This window comes from Equus quagga, chromosome 3 (genome assembly GCF_021613505.1).
Source record: "Equus quagga isolate Etosha38 chromosome 3, UCLA_HA_Equagga_1.0, whole genome shotgun sequence".
NCBI classification, from domain to species: domain Eukaryota; kingdom Metazoa; phylum Chordata; class Mammalia; order Perissodactyla; family Equidae; genus Equus; species Equus quagga.
This window is the reverse complement of record NC_060269.1, coordinates 148,381,902-148,407,100: the sequence shown is the minus strand read 5'-3', so window position 1 is coordinate 148,407,100 and position 25,199 is coordinate 148,381,902. Positions and strand designations below refer to the sequence as shown.

Genomic DNA, 25,199 nt, shown 5'->3' with positions numbered 1-25,199 from the left:
ATTACACACAGGGTCTTTGCACTGCCTTTTCCCTCTGCCTGGATCCCTCTTCTCCAGGTATCTGCATGGCTGCCTCCCTCTCATCTCTCAGGTCTCCGCTCCGTCACCACCTCCCCACAGAGGCCATCCCTGGCCGCCTGGTCCTCCTCTACTCTCCCTCCGCCCATTTTGCACGCCCTTCCTCCAGGGCACTCGTCACTGCCTTACATCCTATTGCGAGGTGTTTCCTGTAAGCCTCCTTGAGGGCAGATACGTTGTCTATTTTGTTCCACGTGCTGCCCCAATTTCTAGAACACTCTCTAGCACTCTCTGGCACAGAGTATAAGAGCTCTATAAATATTGGCAAATGGATGAATGAATGAACCAACCATTTCCCACTAGATGAGTCTTATTCATGTTTGTATCCCTGGGGCCTAGGTTGGAGCCAGGCGCATAGCAGGTGATTACGAACGATTGCAAACATAAATGCAGCTCTCACATTCTGAGGACAGACCAAATCCCTCTTCTGCCTCAGACTTCCAATAGCTTCCCACTGCACTGAAAATAAAATCTTAAGTCTTACCAAGAAGTTACGAGATCCTCCATCATCAGGCCCCTCCTATCCCTCCGACTTCATCTCTTTCTCTTGCTAACAACACTCCAGCCATGCCTGAACCTTTCAAGCAAGTCCCTGCCTCAGGACCTTTGCACATTCTTCCGCTAGATCCTCCCAGGGCTCTTCCTTCTTAGTATCCAAGTCTTGCCTCCAATACTAGGTCCTCCCAGAGCCTGCTCCTGTCCACCCTCACTAAAGCAGCCTTTCCCTCCATCACTCCAGCCCCTCAGCCCATTTATTCCTTCTTAGCCCTTGTCACTAACCTTAAAGGATTTATCAGTTTACTGGTCAGGGTTCTTGTAACTCTGCATTTGTGGTGGGGCAGCTCGGGGTCTGAGGTCGCCTTGAGATGTAAGGTCCAAGAGGAAAGACCACATCGCTGAGTCATTCACCAGGGTCCCTCCTGTGCTGGGTCAACATAGGAACTGCCTGATAAGCACTTTTAAATGAACAAGTGCGCTCCCTGTCGACCTCACTCACCCAGCTCCTCTCACTGTTCTCAACAGTCACGCCCCCAGAGTTGGCAGGTCCCCCGCTGGTCTGTAATTATCAGTCTGAGTGGCTGTCTTCTTAATTAGATTACGAACTCCGCAAGGACGGAAAACGCCTCTGACTCCGTTTCTGCATCCCCAGTATGAGATGCAGTGTCTGCACGTAATGGGTGTTCAAAATCTTTTGTTGAAGGAATTAATTTGGGACATAACTGAGAATAAGTAAAAGAGGAAAAAATCTGCTGTCGACAGCCAGCATAGACTTTGGAAAATGCCTGCACTGAAGCTCATGCTTTTTTTCTCAAAAAGAGAGGCCCCCGCAGGCTCTTTCAAGACCTAATTCTAACAAGCCTGTTTCTGTATTTCCAGCCCTGTTTTATTTAACTGGAGAAGTTGGGTGCGCAAAGGGGACCCGCAGGGGAGGCAGCACGTCCACGGGACCGGCTCCTTCCAGACCGTCTGAGAAATGAGGCTGCACGGCGGGGAGCCTTTCTGTGGGAGGCGGCCCCCAGCTCAGGAAAACAACCCCGATGTCGTCTCAGAACCAGCTCTCCCCGCGAAGGCTCGTTTGATTTGGTGAAGGCTCAAGTCTCCGACCGCGGCCTCGGAAGACGGCGGAGCACCTGAGGGGACTCCCCCGCAGACAGGCTTCAACTGACGAGGTGTGAGCCATCGGCGTCAGCTTTCTTAAGCACAGGAGGCTGACCCGCCGTTTAGGGAAATCCTTCTGACAGCCTCCGTTTCATCTCTTGAGTGCTTTTAGGAGTCAGCACTTTATTAGCCACTTTACAGGGATTTCTTTTAAACGGACACCAACTCTGCAAGTTATGCATCATTGTCACGTTACAGCCGGACCGGCTCAGAGAGCTGAGCTAACCTGCCCAAGGTCACAAAGCTGTTAAGCGGGGCCCTGGCCTTCGGGCCCACGGACGGAAGAGCACAAAGCCCGCAGTTTCTCAACTACGCCAAGATGCCCAGGGGAAGCATAAAAGGGAGGAAATGCCATTTCATATTCTTGGTTTTCTTCTTCCCTTCATGCAAACTTAGAGCATAAAGGATGTTGTGAGAGAAAAAATAACATGTCCCCAGAGAAGTCCCCATCCTAGTCCCCAGAGCTGTGAACACGCTCCCTTTGCTGGCAAAGCCACTGCGCAGATGGGCCTAAGTTAAGGATCTCATACGTGACACAGCGGACACTCGATAAAAAACACTGTTATTTAGATATGAGGAAAGAGAAGCGGAGGTGAGGAAGAGGAGGAAGACAGACAGACAGACGGACACACACACACACACACACACACACACACACACACACACACACACGAGACTGACTTGCCCAAAATCCCACAGCGAGAAAGGGGTGGAGGAGCCAGGTGGGCTTGAGTCGTGAGCCTGTGGTTATTCCAAAACACGAAGTAATGACAGCGGCTCCCAATGAGGGGTGGTTCTGTCACCAGGGGACATTTGCCAATGTCTGGAGACATTTTTGGTCATCCAAACTAAAGGAGCTGCTAACCAGGTGTGCTGCTCAACATGGCGCAATGCACAGGACAGTCTGCACAACCAAGGGTTATCCAGCCCCAAATGCCAACAGTGCCGAGGTTGAGAAACCCTGTTCTAGAATTTTCTCCCACAAGTCATGTAACGGCATCATTAAATTACCACTTTGCTCATGATCTTGGCAGGCTTTTGAAAAAATCAAATTTCTGTAAGACTATTTGTCATTTCCTTCTAGAACTGTGAATTTATAATTTGTGTTGTTACAAAACATATTTAAATCTGCCTTCATAAAGAGAGGCAGGCAAGGAAGGAAATGGAACTCACCAAGCACCGTCTGTGTGCCGGGTGCCGTGTGTAACGCTCAACAGTCCTCACTCATGACAACCCTCAAGGTGGAGGCTGTCAGTCTCAAGCTAAGTGACTGTGCAAGGATGTCACAAGCTGTCAGAGGGGTTGCCTGGTCTGACCCCAAGCGGATACCTCTCCCTTAGTGCCATGTGGCAGGGCAAGTTCCCTGCTCCCTTTCTAGGACACGAAGGAGGGAAAAGCGTGGGAGCTGGTTCCACAAGTGACACTCTTTGAAGATCTGCCGCCACTGGCAACGAGACAGCCCGAGGTCCCTGCAGTAACGCTGGTTTGCAGGAAGCTGGCCCCAGGGCCCATGATTTGCCGTCTTGGCAAACAGAGCGTTTCAAAGCATATGGTTCTTGGATGAAAAGAAATGAGGCATGGCGAGCGCCTCTTCTGGGACCCCTCTGCTCCAGCGACTGATGTCAAGGGAGTGGGGAGGCGCGTGTGGCACGGGGAACGGCCCCAGGCCTTGTTCTGATACTAACTGTTATAGGTGTGGCCAATTACTTACTCTCTGAGCCCCAGCTTGCTCATCTGTAAGATGGGTACACTGATCCAATAGGGTGGTGGGTGTGAAAGTGGCTGGTAAACTCTAAAGACTTGATTATTATTATTGGAGTGGTGTTATTATTACTAAAACAACTACAGCTACTGTTGCTACCATTATAACTTGCCTCAGAGGAGCTCTCTGAGATGTTAGGGGCGCCTCCTCCAGTCTGCTATCCCCACAGCAGCCAAAGCGCTCATTTGAGAGAGAAATCAGATTGAGTCAGCCCTCAGATGAAACCCCCAACAGCTACACAAAGCACGCTCGCAGCCTCCACCCCACCCTGACTTGCCCCCAAGAACTCCCTCCTATTGATTCCTCAAGATTCAGACACTGCGTGTGCTCCTTTTCGATGCCTCCCTGACCCTCTTCAGTGGAGGTGACCACCTCTTACCTTGTATGCACACTGCGATTGGTCAATATTCACATTGTACAGATAATGGGATAATGTTAATGTGGAAGCTTCATTTGGACTCTGGACCAAGAAATGACAGAGGTGGAAACTCCAAAGTTGGCTGCCGGGTCACCACATGCGGTATGCATGGGGAAGGCCAGCAAGGACCGGTTCACAGCTCTCGAGCCCTTCACGCATTCTGAGATTAGAAATGGGGGAGAAAGTGGAGACGGAGGGAGGATTTGTGTGGCAATGGGGGGCTACTGCAGAGTCGTGAGCCCCTCCCTGGCCCACCACAGGAGAGAGGTGGGCTGCTCCTTACTTACCTCATCTCGCAACCCCTGGAGTGTGTGAATATTACTTTATATGGCAAAAGACATGGTGAAGTTAAGGGTCTTGAGAGAGGATGCTTCTCCTGGATTATCAGTGTGGGTCCTAAAGGTGATCACATGTATCCTTAAGAGACAGAGGCAGGATTTCGGGGACAGACACAGGAGAAGGCAATGTGAAGATGGGGCAGAGACTGGAGTGATGTGGCTACGAGTCAAGGAATGCCAGCAGCCACCAGAAGCTTGGAGAGAGGCATGGAACAGATTCTCCCCCAGGGCCTCTGGAGGAGCGTGGCCCACCAAAACCTTGATTTCAGACCTCGGGTCTCCAGGACCGTGAGAGATACATTTCTGTTGTTTCAAACCACCAGTTTGTGGTCCTTTGTTACAGCAGCCAAGTAACACTCAGACAGAGAATCACGCTCTCCCCATCTCAGTGGTTGCAAGGAACAATGAAGTGACAATTCCCCTGCCAGCATCCCCCAGTCATAGCTGGGAGGAAGACGTTGCCGGTGGAAACCACAGAAAAGCCCCAGGAGCCGGGCCCTTGTCACTGGCACCAGGGACTGCAGGACCAGCGTTTCTAAACCTTTCCACGTTTCTGTTGAAAATCCAGGCTCATGCACAGAAACCCCAAAGGGCTTAAATTCTTCCTCTGAACAGTGTTTGCTTAGGATTGCTTCGGAGGGACGATCCTTTCTGGAAAGGCCTTGGCAGAAAATTGTAAAGACCACTGCCATATTTTCCCATCCGTGTTTCAGAAGATAAGCTCACTAATTAACTCTGCCTTAGGCTGTGGGAAAGAGATAAGTGAGAAAGCTAAGCATCTGGAAACGTGTGGGAGAATGGCAGGCAAGATAAGATCTCAGAGTCTGGTGGATGTGGGTTCAGATCCTCGCTGGGCTGTCTACACTCCGTGTGACGTGGGCAGGGCAGGCTCCCTGAAGCCCAGGCATCCTTACGGATAGGGCGTCTCCTTTGCAGGGCGCTGCGAGGATCAGGGTGAATGTGGCAGGGTACCTGGCACTGAGGACAATATTCGCTCAGCTTAAGGAAGACAACATTCCTGTTAAAAGCTCGCCTTGGTCTGCTTGAAGCAGCAGAATGGGCACCACACGCTTGGCGAGCAGCCTGCCACCCATTGGTTTGGTGTTAAGTGTTAGATGATGGAAATGTCATTCTCAAAGCCCACTGGCCCTGCGTCTACCGCTGCTGGAGGAAGGCAATATTTTCCGGCCACTTCGTCCAGTTTCCTAGGCTGCTGTAATAAGCCACCACAAACTGGGGACTTAGACCAACAGAAGTCTCTTCTCCCACAGCTCTGGAGGCCAGAAACCCAGGAGTCGGCAGCGGTGGTTCTCCGGAGGCCGTGAGGGAGGAACCGGCCCACGTCTCTCTCCTAACCTCCGGCGTTGCCGGTCACCCTCGGCGTTCCCTGATTGTGGCCAGGTCACTCCAGGCTCTGCCTCCTCCGTCTTCACGTCGCCTTCCCCTCTGCCTGTGTCTCTGGGTCCTCTCCTCGTCTTATAAGCACATCAGTCACTGGATTTAGGACCACCCTAAATCCAGGACGATTTCTTCTTGAGATCCTTAACTAATGACACTATAAAGATGTTCTTTCTACACAAGGTCACATTCTGAGGTTCTGAGTGGATGCACTCTTCGAGGTCACTGTTCACCCCACTACAGTAGCTAAGAGCACAAACACTGCCATCCCACCGACTTCAGGAGCACCTGCTCTGAATGGCTACAGGAGTCATACCCTCCCCGAGGCTCAGCTCTCTTATGGTCAAAACGGGAATAGATGATCTGCCTGGTGAGGCTGGGGTGACGGCTGCGTGGGACAGCTTGAGGGACATACCCAGCACAGACCCTGAAATGCCCGCCAGATGCGCAATGGTTCACACTGTCACCGTCACCTCGACTTTGACTATGGCCCTAAGGGTCTGTGCAGCAGAAGGGAATGGCCAGTGCTCTGCTTGGCCAGCCCACCTAGGTGCTGGTCTCTAGGCAGCCATGGAGCTCGCCACTAAGCCTGGAGGCTTCCTCAAACGGGGACGTGGTTTGGGCTGGGCTGGCTGCTTAGGAATCATCCAGAAAATGTGTTAAAATGCCATTCCTGTTGCCTACCCAGAGGCCTGGGCGGGGGGCGGCAGGTATGTTGGACCATGGAAGGGGGTCCTGAAGCACAGCCACTCAGCTAGAGAAGCCCTGATCTGGCTCAGCCCCTCATTTCGCTGATGGGGCAACTGAGACCCAGGAAGGGACAACGACTTGCCCAAATCAGTGCAGATTTTGGCAAAGTCGCAGTGAGATTCCAAGAGCATCCACTGACTGCCTTTCTCGAGCCCCATCCCTCCCTGTGTGTTCCTTGGAGCAGTGGGGTGTGCTGTCTCCTTGTCCTTGCCCCGAATTAGAGCTCAGAGAAGTGACTAATGAAGTCGTCACATGGTCGGCTGAAGGTCAATTCACCAAAAGACGAAGATGTAAAATGCGTGGGGATCAGCAGAGCGTGGGCCAGCAGAGCAAGACTGCCACGTGGACCCACAGACTTGGGAGCGATAATAAATGGGCGTTGTTTAATCCACTAGGTCTGGGGCCTGTGTTACACAGTGATAGCTAGCTCATACAAATTCCTTATCGACCCGTCTGAATTCACTCTTACTAGGCCTTCCCATCTTCCATATTTTACCTCCACTTTAGTCCCCACACTGCAGATGCTTTAAAGGCCAGTCTGATAAGGTCACATTGCGGCCTCAAACACTTCAGTGGCTGCCTACCTCCACGAGGACAGAGTCTAATGACTCCGGCCCGCAGGGGCCGTGATGGTCTGGCGGTGCCTGCCCTGCATCTTGACCTGCCTGCAGCCCTGCTCCTCCCACGTCCCCTCCTCCTGCTGTACTGAGTGTCCTTGGGCCCATGAGCAGACCGGCTCTCTGACTCCTGTCCCCTCCCCACACGTGCTTCCTCTCCTTTTCAGCTGGCCACCTCCAGGGCCAAATGGCACTGCTGCAAATTAAAAACGTGCCCCTTCGTCAAATAAAAACATCTCATAAATCAGTATGTTCCTGTACAACCTGGACGATCACTCCCCGTGTCCCAGGCCGGCTTAGCCGGGGGAGCCCTCCAGATGCGCGGCAGGCGCAGCCCTGAGGGTGCACGTGTGTGCCCACACGGTTGTCTGCTCACCCCAGCCAGGAGGCCAGGGCACACCCTTGCTCCATGCCCTCCCCCCAGAGTGAGGCAAGCAGGCCAGATTTGGAGTCAGGCAGGGGATGGGAATCAGGCCTCTGAGAGTGGGCAAGGGCACACACGTGTGGGTGTGCATGTGCGTGAACCATTGTGTGTGGGCACACTTCCCTGGGTGTGTGCACAGCTGTGTTTGCCTGTGGGTGGATGTCAAGGTCGTGCAGCCCTGTTGTATTAGAACCTGGCTGGGAGGCCTCCAACCTCCACAGGTGCCCATATTCTCATATGCCAGTGTCTGTCTAACAAGGGGATGAGGCATCTTCAGACATGGCCCCTTGTGCAGTGCACACCCTGAGAACCCATACTTGATGGCACTGCTCTCGCCAGCTCAACATTCAGGAATCTGTTTAACTTTTACCTCCTCTGGGTAACCTGACCCCCTACTCACCTGAATAATTGTCTGGTCTGTTCTCCCACATGCCCAGGACCTGCCTTATCTCAGTGGCCTATTGTAGATCTTAAAACTCAGGCTCTGGAGTCACACGAACCTGAACTGGAATCCTGACTCCACTGCTCAACAGCTGTGTGGCTTTTGGTAAAGCACTTGACTTCTCTGAGCTTCAACTTTCTATCTGCCCTCCTCCCCCAATGACGGTTAATTACTTCCTCTTCTTTTTCCTTCCTTGGGGACTGCCTCTAATCCTGGGCTCTGAGCTCCTGGTTGGGACGTTTCTTATTCCTCTTTGTGCTCCTAGGGAGCAAGGCTCTACTCTTATTGACTTATTGCAGCTATATCTTTATCTACGTCGTGCATTCTCAACTGGGATGAAAATTAGTTCTTCGGGGTGGAAGTGGCGGAAAAAAAACACGAAATATCCCAGTGGTTTGTGGAGCTTCAAACCTCAGTCTTATCTGACACAATCTCGTTTCTTAATATTTCATTTCTCTTGTTAGGGAGGAATTAATTTTAATTAAAATGAGCGTGCCCGGTGCTTACTCAGGCCTGAGGGGGTGGTGGCAGCCTCCCGCTGTTCCTATCCCTATCCTCAGGTATCTCCATCTTTTCTATTGACTCTCTCCAGCCTGGCCACATCCCTGGAAATAGGCCATTCCTGCAACTCCCTTTGAAATCCCAGCTGACAGTACCTTCCTGCTGGACTCGACCTGATTCCAAATTCATGCACAGGTTAGAGTCACAGGGTGGTTTAGAAAGGTCATCTCTTCGTTCTCTCCCCAAGGCCCAGGTGGGAATGGATGCGGAGCTGGGGTCTCCTGCTTTAGATGGGGACGGCTAAGAATTCACGCCAGCAACACGGGATTCAGTCTCGCTTTCTGTATAAATTCCTCTTAGATGCAGGGATGTGTCCTGAGCAATGACGCTGCAGTTCTTTTTAAACCTGCGATTGTGAGACATTCCCATTTAACTGCCCTTAAACAATTTTTCCAGAATTAGGACCATGCACTGATTTGGTGTCAGGGTACAGCTCTTGATTTATAGCCCTAGTTATTTTAATGTATATATACCCATTTCTTCTACCCAATAATTTCTGCTTGGTCAACAAGGTTAGAAATTAATTTACTTGTTATTCTGCTTTGCACATAGTTTCTTAACTTCTGAGTTGAAACGAGTCATCTGATTTGACCCCCATCTAAGCTCTGGGCTACTTAATGCCACTGGGTGGAGGCCAGGGCCATGGATAGGGTTCTCTGTCATTCGTTCACTCATTCATTCATTCAACAAGCAGAACTGTCCTGAGTGCCTGCAACTGTCAGGCACTGTGCTGGGCTCATGACTCGGAGACCAGTGTATTGCTGGCAGAGCCTGGCCTCCCGCCCTGACCCCTGGCCTGGCAGTTGAGGCCCTGCTGTCTGCTGACCAACCGCCCCACTGGGGCAGTACAGGCTGGTGGATGGATTCTCCCAGCAGGCCTGGTGTACCGCCTACCCCATGGCATAGGGTTCGTAGGCAGACACAGCTAGACACAGCGCCAGCCACCCTCCCCAGCTGAAAGGCCACGGATCCAACCTTGGAGAGAATTACAGGGATAACACTGAACGATGCTGGACAAATACCAGGCATTCCACAAACATTGGTCTCTTCCTCTTTCTGTCCCCACCTCCTGCAAATCCACGGAGCGACAATCACTCATTTTCAGCTGTCTCCCGCGGGCTCCTGCAGGGCAGGAGTGGATGTTTTCTAGCTCCTTTTCCCTAGACTTGGTGGCTGTGGGGGCAGCATTCTGGTAACACGGAGCAAGCATTTGATTTTGACTCTTTATTTCACTTGACTCTCCTCCTAGGTCTGCTGGGCACGGCCTCAACCCTCTGGGCCTCACCTCTCAGGGCGGGCCCACCATTCTGTGCATTCTGAGAGCCTGGCTGGCATTCCACACTGTCTGTGGGAGGCGGTCCCCCTCAGGGTCAACCTTAGCCAGGGGCCAGGCAGTGGAGGGCTCCAGCCCCTTCCTCCACCCCTCAGTTGACCTCTGCGGCCAGTGCCTCGAGGGCGCCACAGGGCCAGGCCGTATGAGGACCAAGTGTCCATACTGGACATCTAACCCAGCAGCTGCACCAGGTGGGGGTGGGGACACTGCCTCGTTTGCCCTTTATCTCCAGTCCCTCCCAGAGTCTGGCATTGTGGTATAATAAAAAAAATAAATTTAGTCTTTGTGCCCATTCCTGGCACAGAGCACGGAGCTCCTAAAACCCTTGGAGTTTCCAGGTGATACGAATGTCCCTTGTTGTTCACGATGCATCCCTTTCCACCACCTGGGTTCATGCCAGCATGGTGACTCGAGGTGCGCCCTCAGATGGTTCCAGGGGAGGCGCTGGCCTCCCTCAGAGGGTTGGAACTTCCAGCGCGACCTCCCAACCTCCAGGGAGGGGCGAGGGGCTGGATGTTGAGGTCCAATGGTGGACTCGATGCTACACAAGGAAAGCTCCGCAGAAACCCTGAAATGGCGGGGCTGGGGGACACACTGAGTGGCTGGGAAGGTGGTACAGCTGGAGAGGGCACGGAAGCTCTGAGCCCATTGCCCCATACCTTGCCCTGTGCATCTCATCCATTTGTCTGCTCTTGAGTTGTACCCTTGATAACAAGCTGAAAACATAAGGAAAGCATGTTCCTAAGTTCTGAGAGTCATTCTAGCCAATTATTAAACCTGAGGGGGATGGGTCTTGGTAGCCCCTGAATTTGTAGTTGGCAGGGCAGAAACGCAGTCACCCGGGGACCCCACTCGTGGCTGGTGTCTGAAGTGGGGGCAGTCTTGTAGGACTGAACCCTTAACTTGTGGGGTCTGTGCTCACTGTGGGTAGATGGTGTCAGAATTTAATTGAATGGCTGGACACCCAGCTGGTGTTAGAGAACTGGAGAACTCGTGTGGAACAGTGACACATTTGGTGTCAGAAGTGGTGTCAGTACACCCCACACACCACACATTGGAGACTCAAGGAGTGTCGAGTGAACGCATGCAAAATATAATCCTTTACAGAGTGCTAACCAGTTGTCAGGCTCTGGGTTTGGTGCCTGGAATATAGAAGTGATGGAAACAAGGTCCCCGCTCCTGAAACATCCCCAGATCTTAGGAGAAACTGAGCAACACGGCCACTGTAATACGGGGTGGAGAGGGCGGCCCTGGCAGCAAAGCTACGAGCCATGGGAGCACAGAGGAGGGGTTGTCTAGTTCTAAGGAAGGTTCTGGATCCAGCGTGAGCTGACTTTTTAAGGATGAGAAGCCATTCCTCAAATGGAAGGAAAAGGGTGGTGTCCTAAGCTGGGGAACAGGTGTGCAAAGGCTGGGATCATGCGAGCAGGAGTGGCAATGGGGCAGCTCCATGTGGCTGGAAAGCTGGGAGAATGTGTGCTGTGGGGGCGGGGAGAGAGGGGGCAGGCGGGACGGGCAGAGATCCCAGAGGTCCCCTCAAACGTTAGTTCACTCGGGCAGTCTTTCCAGATTAAATCAACGTGATAGAGGAGTTGGTTTTTCAGGCCGGGCACGTGTTCACAGGGCCCAGGGTGCATCCCCCATCAGGATTGCGCTCGCCTTCTGGGCACTCAGATCCTAATGTGCACCTTTCTAAGAGCAGGGACGGTACTCCATCTAATTGGACAGACTGTGGTGCCTCTGTCCTTCCCACCGGCACGTAAACTGCGCTTAGACAGCTTCACTCAGCGCCCGGCACGTCGTCAGTGCCTACGAAGAGTTCCCAAACTCTAACTGACACGCTTTGGTGATGATCTCCTTTTCGCAAAGAGAAAGCTCTTTTATCGGGCCTCGTTCATTACGTGGCTCTGCCACCGCCCTGGGGTTATGCACACAAATAAAATACGTAGCAGGAAACAGCCCTCCCTGTTTTCTTTCTCTCCCTTCACCTAATTTCAACTCCCTGTCAAGTCCTCTTGCGCTGATTTGCTCGGCCCAGAAGCAGCCTCGGGCAGAGTCACGCTTTCTCTCCCGGGAGGACAGCCTTTTCATTTCATCATGGACGGGCAGCCTCTCAGCCATTTATCCTCCAGCATCTCCGAGCCACACTTTCCCAGGCGGCTCCTCTTAGGATCCGCTCCTTCCTGTCCGCTTAAGGGGTATGAGATGGTTTTGAAACCCAAATGGCAGCTTCCCCAAGACGGGTAATGTCTCTGGGTGGCTTAAGCTGTGTGCGGCCAATGTGAGTTCAAGTGCAGCTTCTAACCCTGTCAATCTCGGCTGCAGCAGTTGCCGGTGAGCAAGGTCCAGCTGTGGGGTGACCACAGGGGTCTGGGGAGCAGAAGGGAGGGACCGACAGCCAATCTGGGACTGGGCAGCTGGAGCAGACATAGCCGGAGAGCTCAGAATCTAACGTGCTGGAAACTCAGCGGGCTCCACAACGGGGGGAGGCGTGTTTGTCAACCCTGGGAGTGGAGCCGCATCATCGCAAGGAGGGCGAGGGCTGGGCAAAGAGCACAGCAGGCAAAGCTTTGTGGTTTTGGCCAGGAAAGCCCTTCAGCCTGTGTGGAGATGAGTCCAATTTAGCTTACGTGTGTCAGTGGACAGGGGGGAAGATTTCCCTTGAGACAGGATGTCAACATCATTGTTCTCCCTGGGAAAACAGCTGTCATGGGAAAAGATAACTGGAAAAGTCCTAAAATGACACCATGCAACCTAGAGCTTCCCCTCAGGGGCCTGCCCGCATCACAGGGCCCTCTTTGTGGGGTGGCCCGCCCAGGCGACAGGCCCTCGTCTGGGTCCTCGTTTCCTGCAGCCTGTGTTTCCCACTACAGCAGCCCCTGGCTGGTGTCTCTGCCTCTGGTTTGTTCTCTCCCAGCTGCCTCCCAGACCCATTCTTCTCACTGCAGATCTGCCCTGTGAAGTCCACCCTTAAAAACCCCCCAGCAGACCTGTCTGGAGCTCAGAATAAAATCGCAAATCCTTAACGCAACACCCCAGGGCCCCTGGATCTGCGTCCAGGGCGTCTCTCCGACTTGTCCTCTGTGCTGTGTCCCGCCCTGAGCTCTGGGCAGTACTTGTCCCTGGGCTGCCCCCCAGAGACTCCCACTGAGCTGGCGTCGGGGGAGGCCTCAAGATCAGCCTTGCTGTAGTGCTTGAAGCCAACAGGTGGCTATAATATACTCAGCCAGGGTTGAAAACCTCGCTCCAGCCCAGGGGTTTCTCAAATTTGCCTGCACATTGGAATCACGTGGGAGCGTTAGAAAATGGAGAAGTGGGTCCCACCCCCAGCCTGTGACTCGGTTCACCTTGATGCAGCCTGGGCATCAACATTTTTAAAGGCTTCCCAGGTGACTCAGCTGCTCTGGCCCAAGCGGTTTATTTGTGGCCCCTCTGACGTTAACTTCTTTTTCCATTCTGACGTTTTTGCTGGCTGCTCCTGCTCTGTGGAAATCCCTCCTTCCCTACCTCACAAGCTAGCTCACTCTCTTTTCTTCCAAATATCAGAATTGGGGGATTACAGCAGGGGTCAGCAAACTTCTTCTGTAAAAGGTCAGCTAGAAAATATATTAGGCTTTTCAGGCCACACATGGTCTGTGTCACACATTCTTCTTTTTTTCTCTTTAAAATGCAAAACCTGTTCTTTGCTTATGGGTCATATGAAACAGGCCATGAGCTAGCTTTGGCCCACAGGTTATAGTTTGCTGACCCCTGGACTATAGAGTTGTCTGTTTTGTTAGGTAGTGAGTTCCCCATCAATGGAAGCCATCAAGTCATGGTTGAAGGAATTCCTGGCAGAGAAACCACAGGTGGGACTTAAGATTCCAATGCGTGACTGGACTAGAAAAGGTCTATGTCCTTTTACAAACTTGGGCTGCCTTAATTCTATTCATTACAGCTCCTGGACACATTTCCTCATCTGCTGAATGATTTCTGAGGTCCCCTCCAGCTCTGAAATTGTTTCCATGTTCTGTTCTGCCTCAGTTCATTTTGAAGCTCTGCATGTGTCAGCACAGCCTTCATTTCATTGCTAAGTGCCATGATTTAGGTGTCCGTGAGTTGAAGAGACAAAGATGAACCACCGCTCCTGACTTCTGTGTGCAATTTCTGAAGCAGGAGCAGCTGGAGACCATGCAAATCAAAACGCTCTGAATTCACCTTCAGCCAAGGAGGTCTGACGACTAGACACGAATGGCAAAATTACATCTTTCCATGTAGACACAAACAGGACTGATTTATGATGATCAGAGTAGACCCAGCCTTGGGAGATAAAAACAGAAGCTTCCCCTCCTGTCCCAAATCCTCTGGGTCAGCTGGCCTTGCAGGTCAATTTCAAAATGGGCCTAATTCCACTCAATTTTTAGCAAACAGCCAATGAGCACTGACCATGTGCACAATGGGAGCTAAGACTGCAGGTCCTAGAACAAGATGGTGTAGATTCAAAGCCAGCACTTGCCTCTTAGCTGTGTGACTTGGGGAAAATTACTTAATCGATCTGTGCTTTGGCTTTTTCATCTATAAAATGGGAATAAAATTAATCTGGGAAGGAAATGTTTCGCAACTGATCTGTAACTCATCTTCTATCATCTGGGACAGGGAGAGAGGGGAAAAAAATGACCTGGTCCATTCTGCTTGTAAACTTGCTAATCCAACTCATAATTTACTAGCAAAGAGACAAGAGAGAGTCCTAGGTATAAAATGGTTTTAGTGGGCTATACCTGGTCTACTTAGATTGGAATGCACAGCTCTGGGGATAGCCCACTGGAAAATGGCAGTGTCAGCTATGTGATGATCAAAGTAGAAAATGGAGACTTTCGTGGACAAGATAGTTGCCGTGTGTACGTGACGCCCTGCGTGTTTTTCTTAGAGCCCTCATAAATTCCACCTGGACCACAGTGCACCCTAGCACGGCAAGGAAGAACCTAGGCTTCAGACTTCACCTGTGTCTTGCAATGCCCAGGATCCTGTGAATTATTAGTAAAGTTTGATTGAGTGAAACCTCTGATTTTTGTGATTTTATTTTGCCAATGACTGTGTTATCTCATATTCACAGTATTTTTATGAGAATTAAAGCACTTAGAACAGAACCTGGCACACAGTAAGTGCTCAACATATGCTACTATTATCAGAGGCCTGGTGTAAGGACCAGATTAGGGACAGAGGGAACATGCTGTGAAAAGCTCAGTGCAGGGCATGGATGTGAATTCCTATCCTTTGCATTGGGGAAAAGAGCACAGGATATTAAAGATCGGTGTTCAAATCTTGACTCCAACTCTCACTAGCTGTGTCGTGTTAGGGGACCTTGTAACCTCTCTGGGCTTCAGTTTCCTCACTCGTCAATGGGAGCAGTTAATCCTCACTTCAAGACAATTGTGAAGAAGGGGTGATGTGTAAGGCACCCAGCGCAGGATGGTGCCAGGGGAGACCTAAGCCACTGCCTCTGGCATTAAGCAAATCACTTTTGGGGTGCCATCCCTTGTCTCCCTCTTAGAAGAGCTCAAGCTGTGAGAGTGCCTGCCCTGGCCGCTTCTCTGAGTTCTCTGGTCATAATTAAACCATCCGCAAGTCCGTGCCTAGAAGGTCTCAAGCCAGCCCTGGGCACTTCGGGGGAAGCTGGTGTTTCAAGCACAGACCCTGCTCAGAGCAGAGCTGGCTAGTTATGATCCGCTTCCACAGTATAGATCTGTTGCTGGTCAGTGGCTGCCCACGAGGGCCTCCATTCCCCAGCCCTCTTTGCATCTAGGTCCGGCCACATGATTGTCCTCACCATTGGAATACGAGCAGAAGGGATGGTGTTACTCTGGGTCAAGGCTCTTAAGAAGCATCCTCCACATTTGTTTTCCCCTCCTGCCTATTTGATGCAGTGGACAAGGAGGTCCCAGGGGCGGCTGGAGCCACAACACAGAAGGAGCCTGGGTCTGGGCCACCACTTACCAGGGACACCGAGGATGCGCACACGAGTGAGCAGGTAGTTTCTCCTGTGGTAAGCCACTGCTGTTTTGGGGTGTATTTGCTAGGCCGCTAGCATTGCTCTGACTGATGCACTGCTGTCAACATGACTCAGAATTCCGACTCCACACATGAGACACTCAAAGGACATGGCTCAGGAGTATATTAAGGATCGTCTGTCTTGGTCAGTGGCCTTGGGACTGTTTTTAAGTTAGTAAGGTTGGGTTAGAAGCTATGAGACCACTTTTTTTTTGGTGCACGATTAAGGAATTGTTAGGCCCTAAAGTAAATGCACAGTACATTGTCATATGGATGGAAGAGTGGCTGAAGATACACGATGACAAATACACACTCTTCAATTTTGACTTTGAGGTTTAAAAAATCTGATTCAATTTCTCAAAATCGCTTGAGAAATTGATTTGCATAGAATTAACATTATTTTTGTTCTTTCTCTAATAAAAATTTTGACATTAGCTTAACTCATCCCTTTACTACACGCCATTGGCTAATGTCACCTCAGTATTTTCGCTGACACCATGCAACCCAGCTGCCTCCTCCCCAGGAGTTTCAGGGATGTGCAGAACAGGGTCCTGCTGTCTCCACCCCCTCTCTCCCCTGAGGCTTCATTTTGAGAACCGTTGCTGCCCGCTCCGGCTCCACTCTTACACCCATTCACAAGAGCACACGTCTTCCCTGCCCAGCTCTTTCCTCAGCTGTTTCATTCAATCTTTAACACACATTTCTGGAGCACTTCATGTCCTCAGCACAGCTCTAGGTTCTCAGGATAAGATTATGAACCACAAACAAGGTCCTTTCATGGAGCTTATTTTCTAGTTGGGCGAGACACATTAAGGTAGACATTAGCAGACTATAGCCCAACGGCCAAATCCGGCCCTCCACTTGCTTTTATAAATAAAGTTTTATTGGAACACAGCCATGTCTATTCATATGTTCATTTACACATTGTCTACATTGTCTATGGCTGTGCTTACACTATCACCACAGAGCCACATAGTTGCAACAGAGGCTGTGTGACCTACAATAATATGTACTGTCTGCCCCTTTACAGGAAAAGTTTGCCAATCCCTGCATTAAACAAATGAGTATGTAGGAAACAGATGAGCCAGTGGGAGGTGCTATGAAGGAAGTAAACCAGGATGATGTGAGAGAGAGCATGTGTGTGTGTATACGTGTGTGTCCATATATGTGTATATGTGTGTGCGTGTGCATGCTGATTTTACATTAAGTGGTCAGGAGCGGCCTCGCTGGGCAGGTGACATCTGAGATTTCCACAGCAGCCCAGAAGCCCCGTGAGGGCAGAACCTGCCTGTCTCTGGGTTTGCTCCCCAACATTCCCAGGCCTAGCACAGGCCCACTGGCCTCACGCCTCCAGGGGCACCGATGTGAACGGTGCCTATGGAGTGGGTGATTCGGGGGCCCTGGAGGACTAAACACAAGTACTCCTTGAATCTGCTTACACTGCATATGTTCTCCTTGTCCGTTCTCCTGTCACTTTGCTACTCCGCCTGGGAGGTGCCGCCTTCTTCCTCCAGCCATCTGACTATCATCACAGCACCGCATGGGTGTGTATGCACAGACAGGTGCATGCCTGATGCCCTCCATCGATTATTCCAAGGCCCACTCCATCATCTCATTAACATCCTGATGTCCCACACGGGGACAAATGCTTTTCATCTGTCACAAATGTGATAGGACATGGAACATGATGACCCCACGAAAATCAGCAACGCAAAGGGAGAAACGGAAGTTCCGGTCTACTTGTTCTGATGGAAACTTCGTGCTGCTCCCATCAACACAGAAACCAAAGCAAAGAGGAACCACGGCAACACCTCACAGAGGGATCTGTGGCACTGTCGGGCCTGCCCTGGACCACTTTCTCAGTCCACCACAGCCACCCATGTGGGCCCCTGAGGGCACAGACTCAGAGCCAGGGGTTGGCAGGGCCCTCAGTCTCATCCACCTTGGCCATTTTACAGATGGGGAAACCGAGGCTCAAGAAGACGAGTGGACTTTCCCACCAACCATGGCTAGGAAATGGCAGAGCTGGGGCTGGAGGTGAGTCCCTGGGAAACTGAGGCTCAGAACACTCCAGAGTCCACACTCGTGCAGAAACATTGTCAGGTGGTATTCGGGGCTGGAAGTCGGGCAGCTCCATCACTGCTCGCTCTGTGCAAGCCACTTCCCATCTCCACCTTCTCTAGAGCTGTCCCGAGCCTCGAATGAGTTAGAGCGCATCAAGCACTGGGTTGAGCACAGTACACAGGCAGTGATCACTAAGTCTCAGACACTAAATTATTATTATTATCGTATCTTCCACATTAAACTGTAACGTCTCCGTGGGCACAGACTGTAACACAATTATCTTCGATTCATCCCAAACTACTGTATCTGGCTCACAGCTTTCGCAACAGTTAATTTCTGCTGTGCTGTTGATGTTATTAATGCATCTTTGGGTGTGCGCATCACCCACCATCTGCTGGGCGGAAATGAAGGCAGTCACTGCATTTAAATGGGTGTGGAACTCTCTCTTCCCTCTCCATTCCCAGTCGGGCCTCTTCCCTCCCTGGGCCCCAAGCTCCCCATCTGGACAACAAGCACCCCCCACCGTGGTGGTGCCGTGAGCCCCTGGGCCAGCCAGAGTGGAAGCAGGGGTGCCTTACCTGGGCCGCTGCAGAAGGAGGCAATGATGGCCAGAATGCACACGATGCTCAGGTAAGGGACCCAGGGGGCGTGGTCCTGTGAGAGGACAGCGACATGGGCAGGTGAGGAGGCAGCAGTGCATCGAGGACCTGGCTTCCCACCCCAGCTCCTCGTCCATTCATCTGTGTCACTTTACAGGTCTGAGCCCAAGTTTCAGTGTCCATAAAATGGGGCTAATGATAGCCCCTAAGCCATTCCATCCGCGTGTTTTACAGATGTGAAGATGAAATGAGATGGTCCCCGGCACACAGTAAGTGGTAAGTAAATACACAACTAACACTGATGGGGTCTTAGTCTGAAGCAGACAAGATGAGCAGTTTTTATAGGCATGATGACACTAAAAAATTTCTCTTCATTATCACTATTATTATGCAAAACACCATATTTCTACTGCTGCCATCCTGACAAGGTATGAGGTGAGTTAGCTCATGTCATTAAATATGCTTGGAGGGGCTGTCACTTGTCTGGCGGGGGTGGATGAGACGGCTTGGTGCTGGGTATGGAAAATGTTTAGGGAATTGTCCCCGCTCTAGTTGACTGGATGGTTGATAATTAGAACATGGTGTCACCAGTGCTGGGACACGGTGACCACGTTGGGAGGTGCCAGGGACCCCAAACCCAGTCTAGAGAGATTCGGGGATGGAAGGAGCCTGCGCTCACCTTTGAAGGCTGAGCTGGAGTCAGTGGAGAGGAAAAGGAAAGGAAAGGAATTCCAGAAGAGCGTTCTGTGTGGGCAAGGGCGTGAGGTACAGGAACACAGCCCAGGGGTGGCCACAAACACTCAGAGTGGAGGGCAAGTGGGAGAGAGGGGAGAGAGAGAGCGGCCCTTCCCTGTCCAGGTCCATTAGCTCTTGCTGGGAGGGTCTGGGGTTGAGAGGAGAGATGCAGGTTTTTGTACATTGCATGGCTCACTGCTGCACTAAGTCATTCATTTATCCATCCATCCATCCACCCATCCATCCACCCATCCATCCATCCACCCACCCACCCATCCATCCACCCATCCATCCATCCACCCATCCTCCACCCATCCATCCATCCACCCACCCACCCATCCATCCATCCCACCATCCATCCATCCATCCATTCATTTGGCAGGTGGCTCAGAGTTGCCCCTGGATGCCATGCACTGGGCTGAGAGGTGGGGATGCAGAAATGATACAGCCCTGGCCCTCGCTCCCACAGTTCACTGTCTATAGGGAAAGAAAGATGAGTCAACAGTGAAAGTCAATGCTTAGTGATAAGTGATAGTGCAGGGTTGCCCCTTGGGGTCCCTGGGAACACAGAGGAGGGCGCCTCACTCAGACATGCGGCTAGGGGAAGGCTTTCCGGAGGAAGAGGTATGCAACAGGTATCTAGGGCCTGCTGAGTCCAGAAAGCACAGAAGCCAGTTGAGCTCTGGGGGGAGGAAAGGGCCAGGCTCTCTAGGGGGCTGCTTGGGAGCAGGGCGGAGCTCTGAAACCTCGTGCAGCAAGGCCTGGAGGGGGCTCCCATGCTCCAGGCAGCCCTTCCACACACTGACACAAGTTGCAAAAAGATGCCCCAGAACATGGCCCAGTTGGCTTCCTCAGGACCTCTGAGGACTCGGCTCGGTCAGCCCAAGGAGCCTGCAAGGGCGTCTGTGCAGGACACCCGTGGTCTGGCCGTTGGGAATAAAAGTGTCTGCCAGCACATCACCCCCAAGGGAGAGGATTCCATCTCCCACCCGGTCAGCACGCCCAGCAGCCTCCTTTCTGAAGGACGAGCTATGGTCCAGAAGACACCACCAGGCTAGTACTGCCTTTTCTGGAGACGTCTGGCACATTGAGATGCGTGATGTCTAAGGCAGATGATCAAACGGGCAGCTTTCCATTTAGGGATTCATTTTTGAAAAATGCAAAGATTTACTGGCCCTTGAGACCTAGCCTCATGCTCCCTTTAGCGCTGAGTGGGGCTCGAGGTACTGAGTAGGTGCTCAATTAATGCAGGTAGCCCCGAACCATACGGGTAGCAGAGGGGAGCCCCGAGATCCTGGGCTCTCATCCCAGCTCTGCCATTTACTGGCTGTGCAGCCTTGGGCAGTGTATTCGTTTATATTTATGCCACAGTTTCTCATCTCCATAAAAAGAAAAAGCAGCACTTTGATAAGGATTACGTACAGCACTGTCCAACCCCAAACATCGAGCGCTTGTTTGTTCCAAGCACTGTTCCAAGTACTTGAAGTGCATTTTCTCTGAAGTCCTCACAACACTCCCGGCTCTGGGGACAACTGTCCCATTTCAAAGATGGGGCCTGAGGAGCAGAGAGGTTAAGTGACTTGCCAAAGGCTTCACAGCGAGTGAGTGGGAAAGCCAGGATTCACATCCAGGCAGTCTGGCTCTCGAGCCCCTGCTGGTCCCATCAGCGAATGACGTGACAGTCATGCAATTGCCTCATGTGGCAGTGCCAGGCGCTCCATGCGGAAACATGACAGCTGGAAGAGGCGTCTTAGGAGTCGTCTACTGCAATCTCCTCTATTCCATAGATGGGTAAACTGAAGCTCAGAGAGGGGACACATCTTGCCCAATGTCACACAGCTCATTTGTGGCAGTGACAGGACCAGAAGCCAGGTCTCTCGTCTCCCGGTCCAAGGACCCTTTACTAAACCCTCCTCTCCTCCAGGGCGCCCTGCAGCTTCAGTGCTGAGAGGCCCCTTGGGAGCGCCACATTGCAAGCCTTATCTGTAGACAGTGTGCACTCCCCAAGCCGGGGGCCGCAGACTGGTGACACCAGAAGCCAGCTCCACACCGACCTCCCTCTGGGGCCACAGGCACATCCTCTCACCTGCAGCGTCAGTGTAGCGGTGAGGATCCCAAAGAAGAGGGTCATCAGCCCAAAGCCGCCGATGAGGAGTGGTCTCCGGCCCAGGCGCTCGATGACCAAGCCCTAGGTCAGGGTCAGAGAGAGACGGTCATTATTTACTTCAGCAGCAAGCGGAGGGGACCGCGGTGCTGGGGGTGGCTAAAGGCAGGCTTTGACCTGGATTCAGCCCCACCACCTTCTCCCCAGCCACTGCCAGGGAGGCAGTGATCTTTATGAGAAAGGAAGAAAGGGAGGGAGAAGAAGGTCACAATTCTTGAGCACCTACTGGGTGTCAATACATTCACTTTTCCGCCTAATCTTCCTCCTTAGGGGGTTGGGCAGGGGGCTTATCTGCCAGGGAGTCTGGAAAAGGAGAGCCTACCTGGGAGCCAGCCTGCTGTGGAAGGCGAGGCTGCCGTTCCTCTAGGCCCCCAGGGCGTGGGCTTCACGGGGACAGGCTCCCGAGGCGCGGGGCGCAGAGGCGGGAGCGGGCAGAGAAGGGTCTGCTTTTCCTGCTCTGCCCGTGCCTGGGAGCGCCAGCTTCATCCTGGGGTGTGACACCGGGAGGCCACGCCACTGCAGCCCCTGAAGCCATGTCCCTTTACTGAGATTGACCGTCTCAGTGTGACCGGCACGGGCCAAGGCCCGGGCACACAGTGACACTCTTTCTAGGCAGGATGTTCCAGGATGTTCCGTCCTTTCTTCGGAACGTGCAGAACTTGGATACCCTGCGTCTGCTGAGTTAACCCTTCACTACACATGGGGATAATAACCTTCACCTCGCAAGAGACAGAATTTTGTATTCTAACACATAACAGAATGGATAGAAGGAAACTTTTATTATTTATTCTCCAAAAAAAAAAAAAAAAAATACCTGTATCCCAGCCTCCCCTATATGATTCCACAGCTTCACACATTCTTCCTGTCCTTAGGCCAATCCAGCCCTTTCCATTGGTAAACGCCCTGTTTAAAGCCCCTCCTCCAAGAAGCCCTCCGTCCTGGCCAATCCCACAGGAAGCTCCCTTCAGCAGACAGACACTCGCAAGCAATCTCTCATGGTTACTTTTTTCTTAAAGAAATATGGCATGATTTTTGTAAAACTAATATATGCTCACTGTGAATTCAAGCAGTGCAGAAAAGCACAAGAACCAAATGAAAAGATCTGAGATTGACACGTGTCGCACTGTTCCACTGAGATTACTATGTACCTGTTACTGACTTCAGGGATTTCAGCTTTTTCTTTTTTTATTCTGTTTGTTTTAGTTTCTTCAAAGGCACCCCGAGCGGTGTCAGAGTCAGAAAGAGTGCCCCAAACACAAACCAATGGCGAACCCCTGTCTTACACCGTGATGCCGACTGTCAAGCGCTTTCGGGGGATCTGGCTGTTTCGTTTCCCTAAATTCTCTGATGAACCAGTAACCTGAGTCAACGTAAAGCTCCCTGATTTGGAAACCCTCTCTAAAGCTGGTCCAGGGAGATACCAAGGAAACAGCCGTGCAAGAGAGAGAAGAGAGCAATGCCACCCTCTCCATCCTCGTGGGAAGCAGTATCCGTCTGAGGCTCCTTTCTTCTTCCCGCCTCCTTTGAGCCCTGTTCAAGTGCAGCCTGTCGGAAGGGATCCAAGCAAACATGGTGCTTCCTCTCAGTGTTAAATCACGGGTGAGGACGTTAACTCAGGGAGGACAGCAGCCTCTGAGGGCTACTGACGTCAGCCGGGATGGACTGTCAGCCTCTTGATGCTCCCAGGAAAGCCCCCCTGGGGATTCCTGAGCCATGGGGTCATTCATCCAGCCAGTGACCACTTACCCAGCACCTAGTGCCCACCCCACAGTGCTAGGACCTCTGGTGGGATAATTATAGTCAAATATTTTTTTGGTTAGGATTTAAAAATCAACTTTCTTGATGTGTAGTTAGATTCAATAGAAAGCATTCATTTAAATGTACAGTTTGGTGTGTTTTGACAAATTTATACACCCATAAAACCATGACCCCATCAAGTTATAGAACATTTCTATCACTCCAAAGTCTCCTTGAGCCCCTTTCCCCAGCCCCAAGCAACTACTGACACCCTTCCGTCACCATAGACTAGATTTGTCTAGATAAGATTGGAGTTCCATACTGGAGATCACTATGCTTTGAGAGTCATCCCTTTTTGAGATCTCATCACCATTTGAGATCAATGGTTCATTCCTTTTTAGTGCTTAGCAATAGTCCATTGAATGGATATACCACAATCTGTTTCTCCATTCATCAGCTGATGGACATTTGGGTTGTTGCCAATTTGGGCTCTTATGAATAAAGCTGTTGTGAACATCAGTGTTCAAATCTCTGTGTACATGTGTGCTTTGATTTCTCTTGGGTGAAACTTATGAGAAGAATGGCTGTTATAGTAAAAATTTTATAAGAAACTGTCAAACTGTTTTCCAAAGGGTTGTACCGTGTTCAGTCCCCACCAGCAGCATGTGAGAGTTCCAGCTGCTCCACATCTTCATCAATGCTTGGTATTATCAGTCACTTTAACGTTAATCTCCCTTATGGTGAATAGTAGTATTGCTTTGTGGCTTTTAGTTTTAACGTCCCCGATGACTAACGGTGTTGGGCATCTTCTCATTTGTTTGTTGACTTTTTTGAGATCTTCTTTTGGAAAGGGACTTTTCAAGGCTTTTGCTCCTTTTCAAGTGGGTTGTTGGTCTCCTTATTGTTGAGTTCTAAGAGTTCTTTACATATTCTGGATTCAAGTCCCCTGTGAGATGTGTACTTTGTGAATATTCCCCAGTCTGTAGCTTGCCTTTCCATTTCCTTAACAATGTCTTCTAAATAGTCATAGATTTTCATTTCAATGAAATCCAATTGACGAATTTTAAAAAATGGTTCACACTTTTTGTGTCCCATCTGAGAAATCTTTGTTCACCCCAAGGTTGCAAAGACATCCTCCTATGTCCCCTTCTAGAAGTTTTTATAATTTTAGCTTCTATGTTTCAGTCTATGGTCCATTGGAGTTAATTTTTGTGTATGAAATGAGATAGCATTGTCTTTTATTTTTCCCATGTGAATGTCTGGTTCTTATAGCTCCATGTTGTAAAGACTACTTTTCCCCACAACTTACTGTGGCACCTTTTGTCTTTGTGAACTCTACTCTGTTCCATTGATCTGTACCGCTATCTTTAAGCCAAAACCATGCTGTCTTGATTACTGTGTAGTGCACATTGTTATAACACTTACTATGTACCAGGCACGGTTCTAGACGCTTTACATATGTTCATAATTTAACCCTCATAACATCTGTATGGGGTAATGCTATTATCATCCCTTTACATCCAGAAATTGAGGCTCAGAGAGGGGTAGCAGTCTGCCCAAGGTCGCACAGTGGCAGAGCCAGCATTCAAACCCAGGCAGCCTGGTTCCAGAGTCTTGCTCTTACTCCTGCACTTCCCTGACTCTCCTCACTGTCAGTGAGACAAGTGCACAAACAGATTTACCAAGAGGATATACACACTGTCCTGGAGCTTTCCTCCTTCCTGTGTGTGAGGCCCCGGCACTGGGGTACAGGGGAGACAACGACAGGAGTCCTCGCCCTTGGGGAGTGTTGGGGATTCAATTGTGTCCTCCCCAAAGAAGATACGTCAGAGTCCTAAGTCCCTGTACCCCAGGATATGACTTTATTTGGAAATGGGGTCTTTACAGAGGTACTCGAGTTCAAACGAGGCCATCAGGGTGGGCCCTGATCCAACAGGACTGGTGTCCTTATAAAATGGGGACATTTGGACACGGCAGGTGTGCACAGGGGTAGAATGCCCGTGAAGACGGAGGCAGATGTCAGGGTGATGCTTCTATAAGCGAGAGCAACAAAGATGCCAGCAAAGGCCCAGAGGCTGGGAGTGAGGCAGGAA

General features: G+C 51.1%; 1 protein-coding gene across 2 annotated transcripts in view; it reads right to left on the bottom strand.

Moving 5' to 3' along the window:
- The window catches only part of SLC2A9 (solute carrier family 2 member 9), a 224,152-nt gene that overhangs the window by 36,599 nt on the left and 162,354 nt on the right, over positions 1-25,199 (bottom strand). For both annotated transcript variants that reach the window (XM_046655690.1, XM_046655689.1), the window contains 2 exons: positions 21,292-21,393; positions 18,450-18,525 (listed from right to left, as the gene is read on the bottom strand). In XM_046655690.1, coding sequence (XP_046511646.1) covers positions 18,450-18,525; positions 21,292-21,393 — 178 coding nt within the window. The remainder of the gene's footprint in view (positions 1-18,449; positions 18,526-21,291; positions 21,394-25,199) is intronic.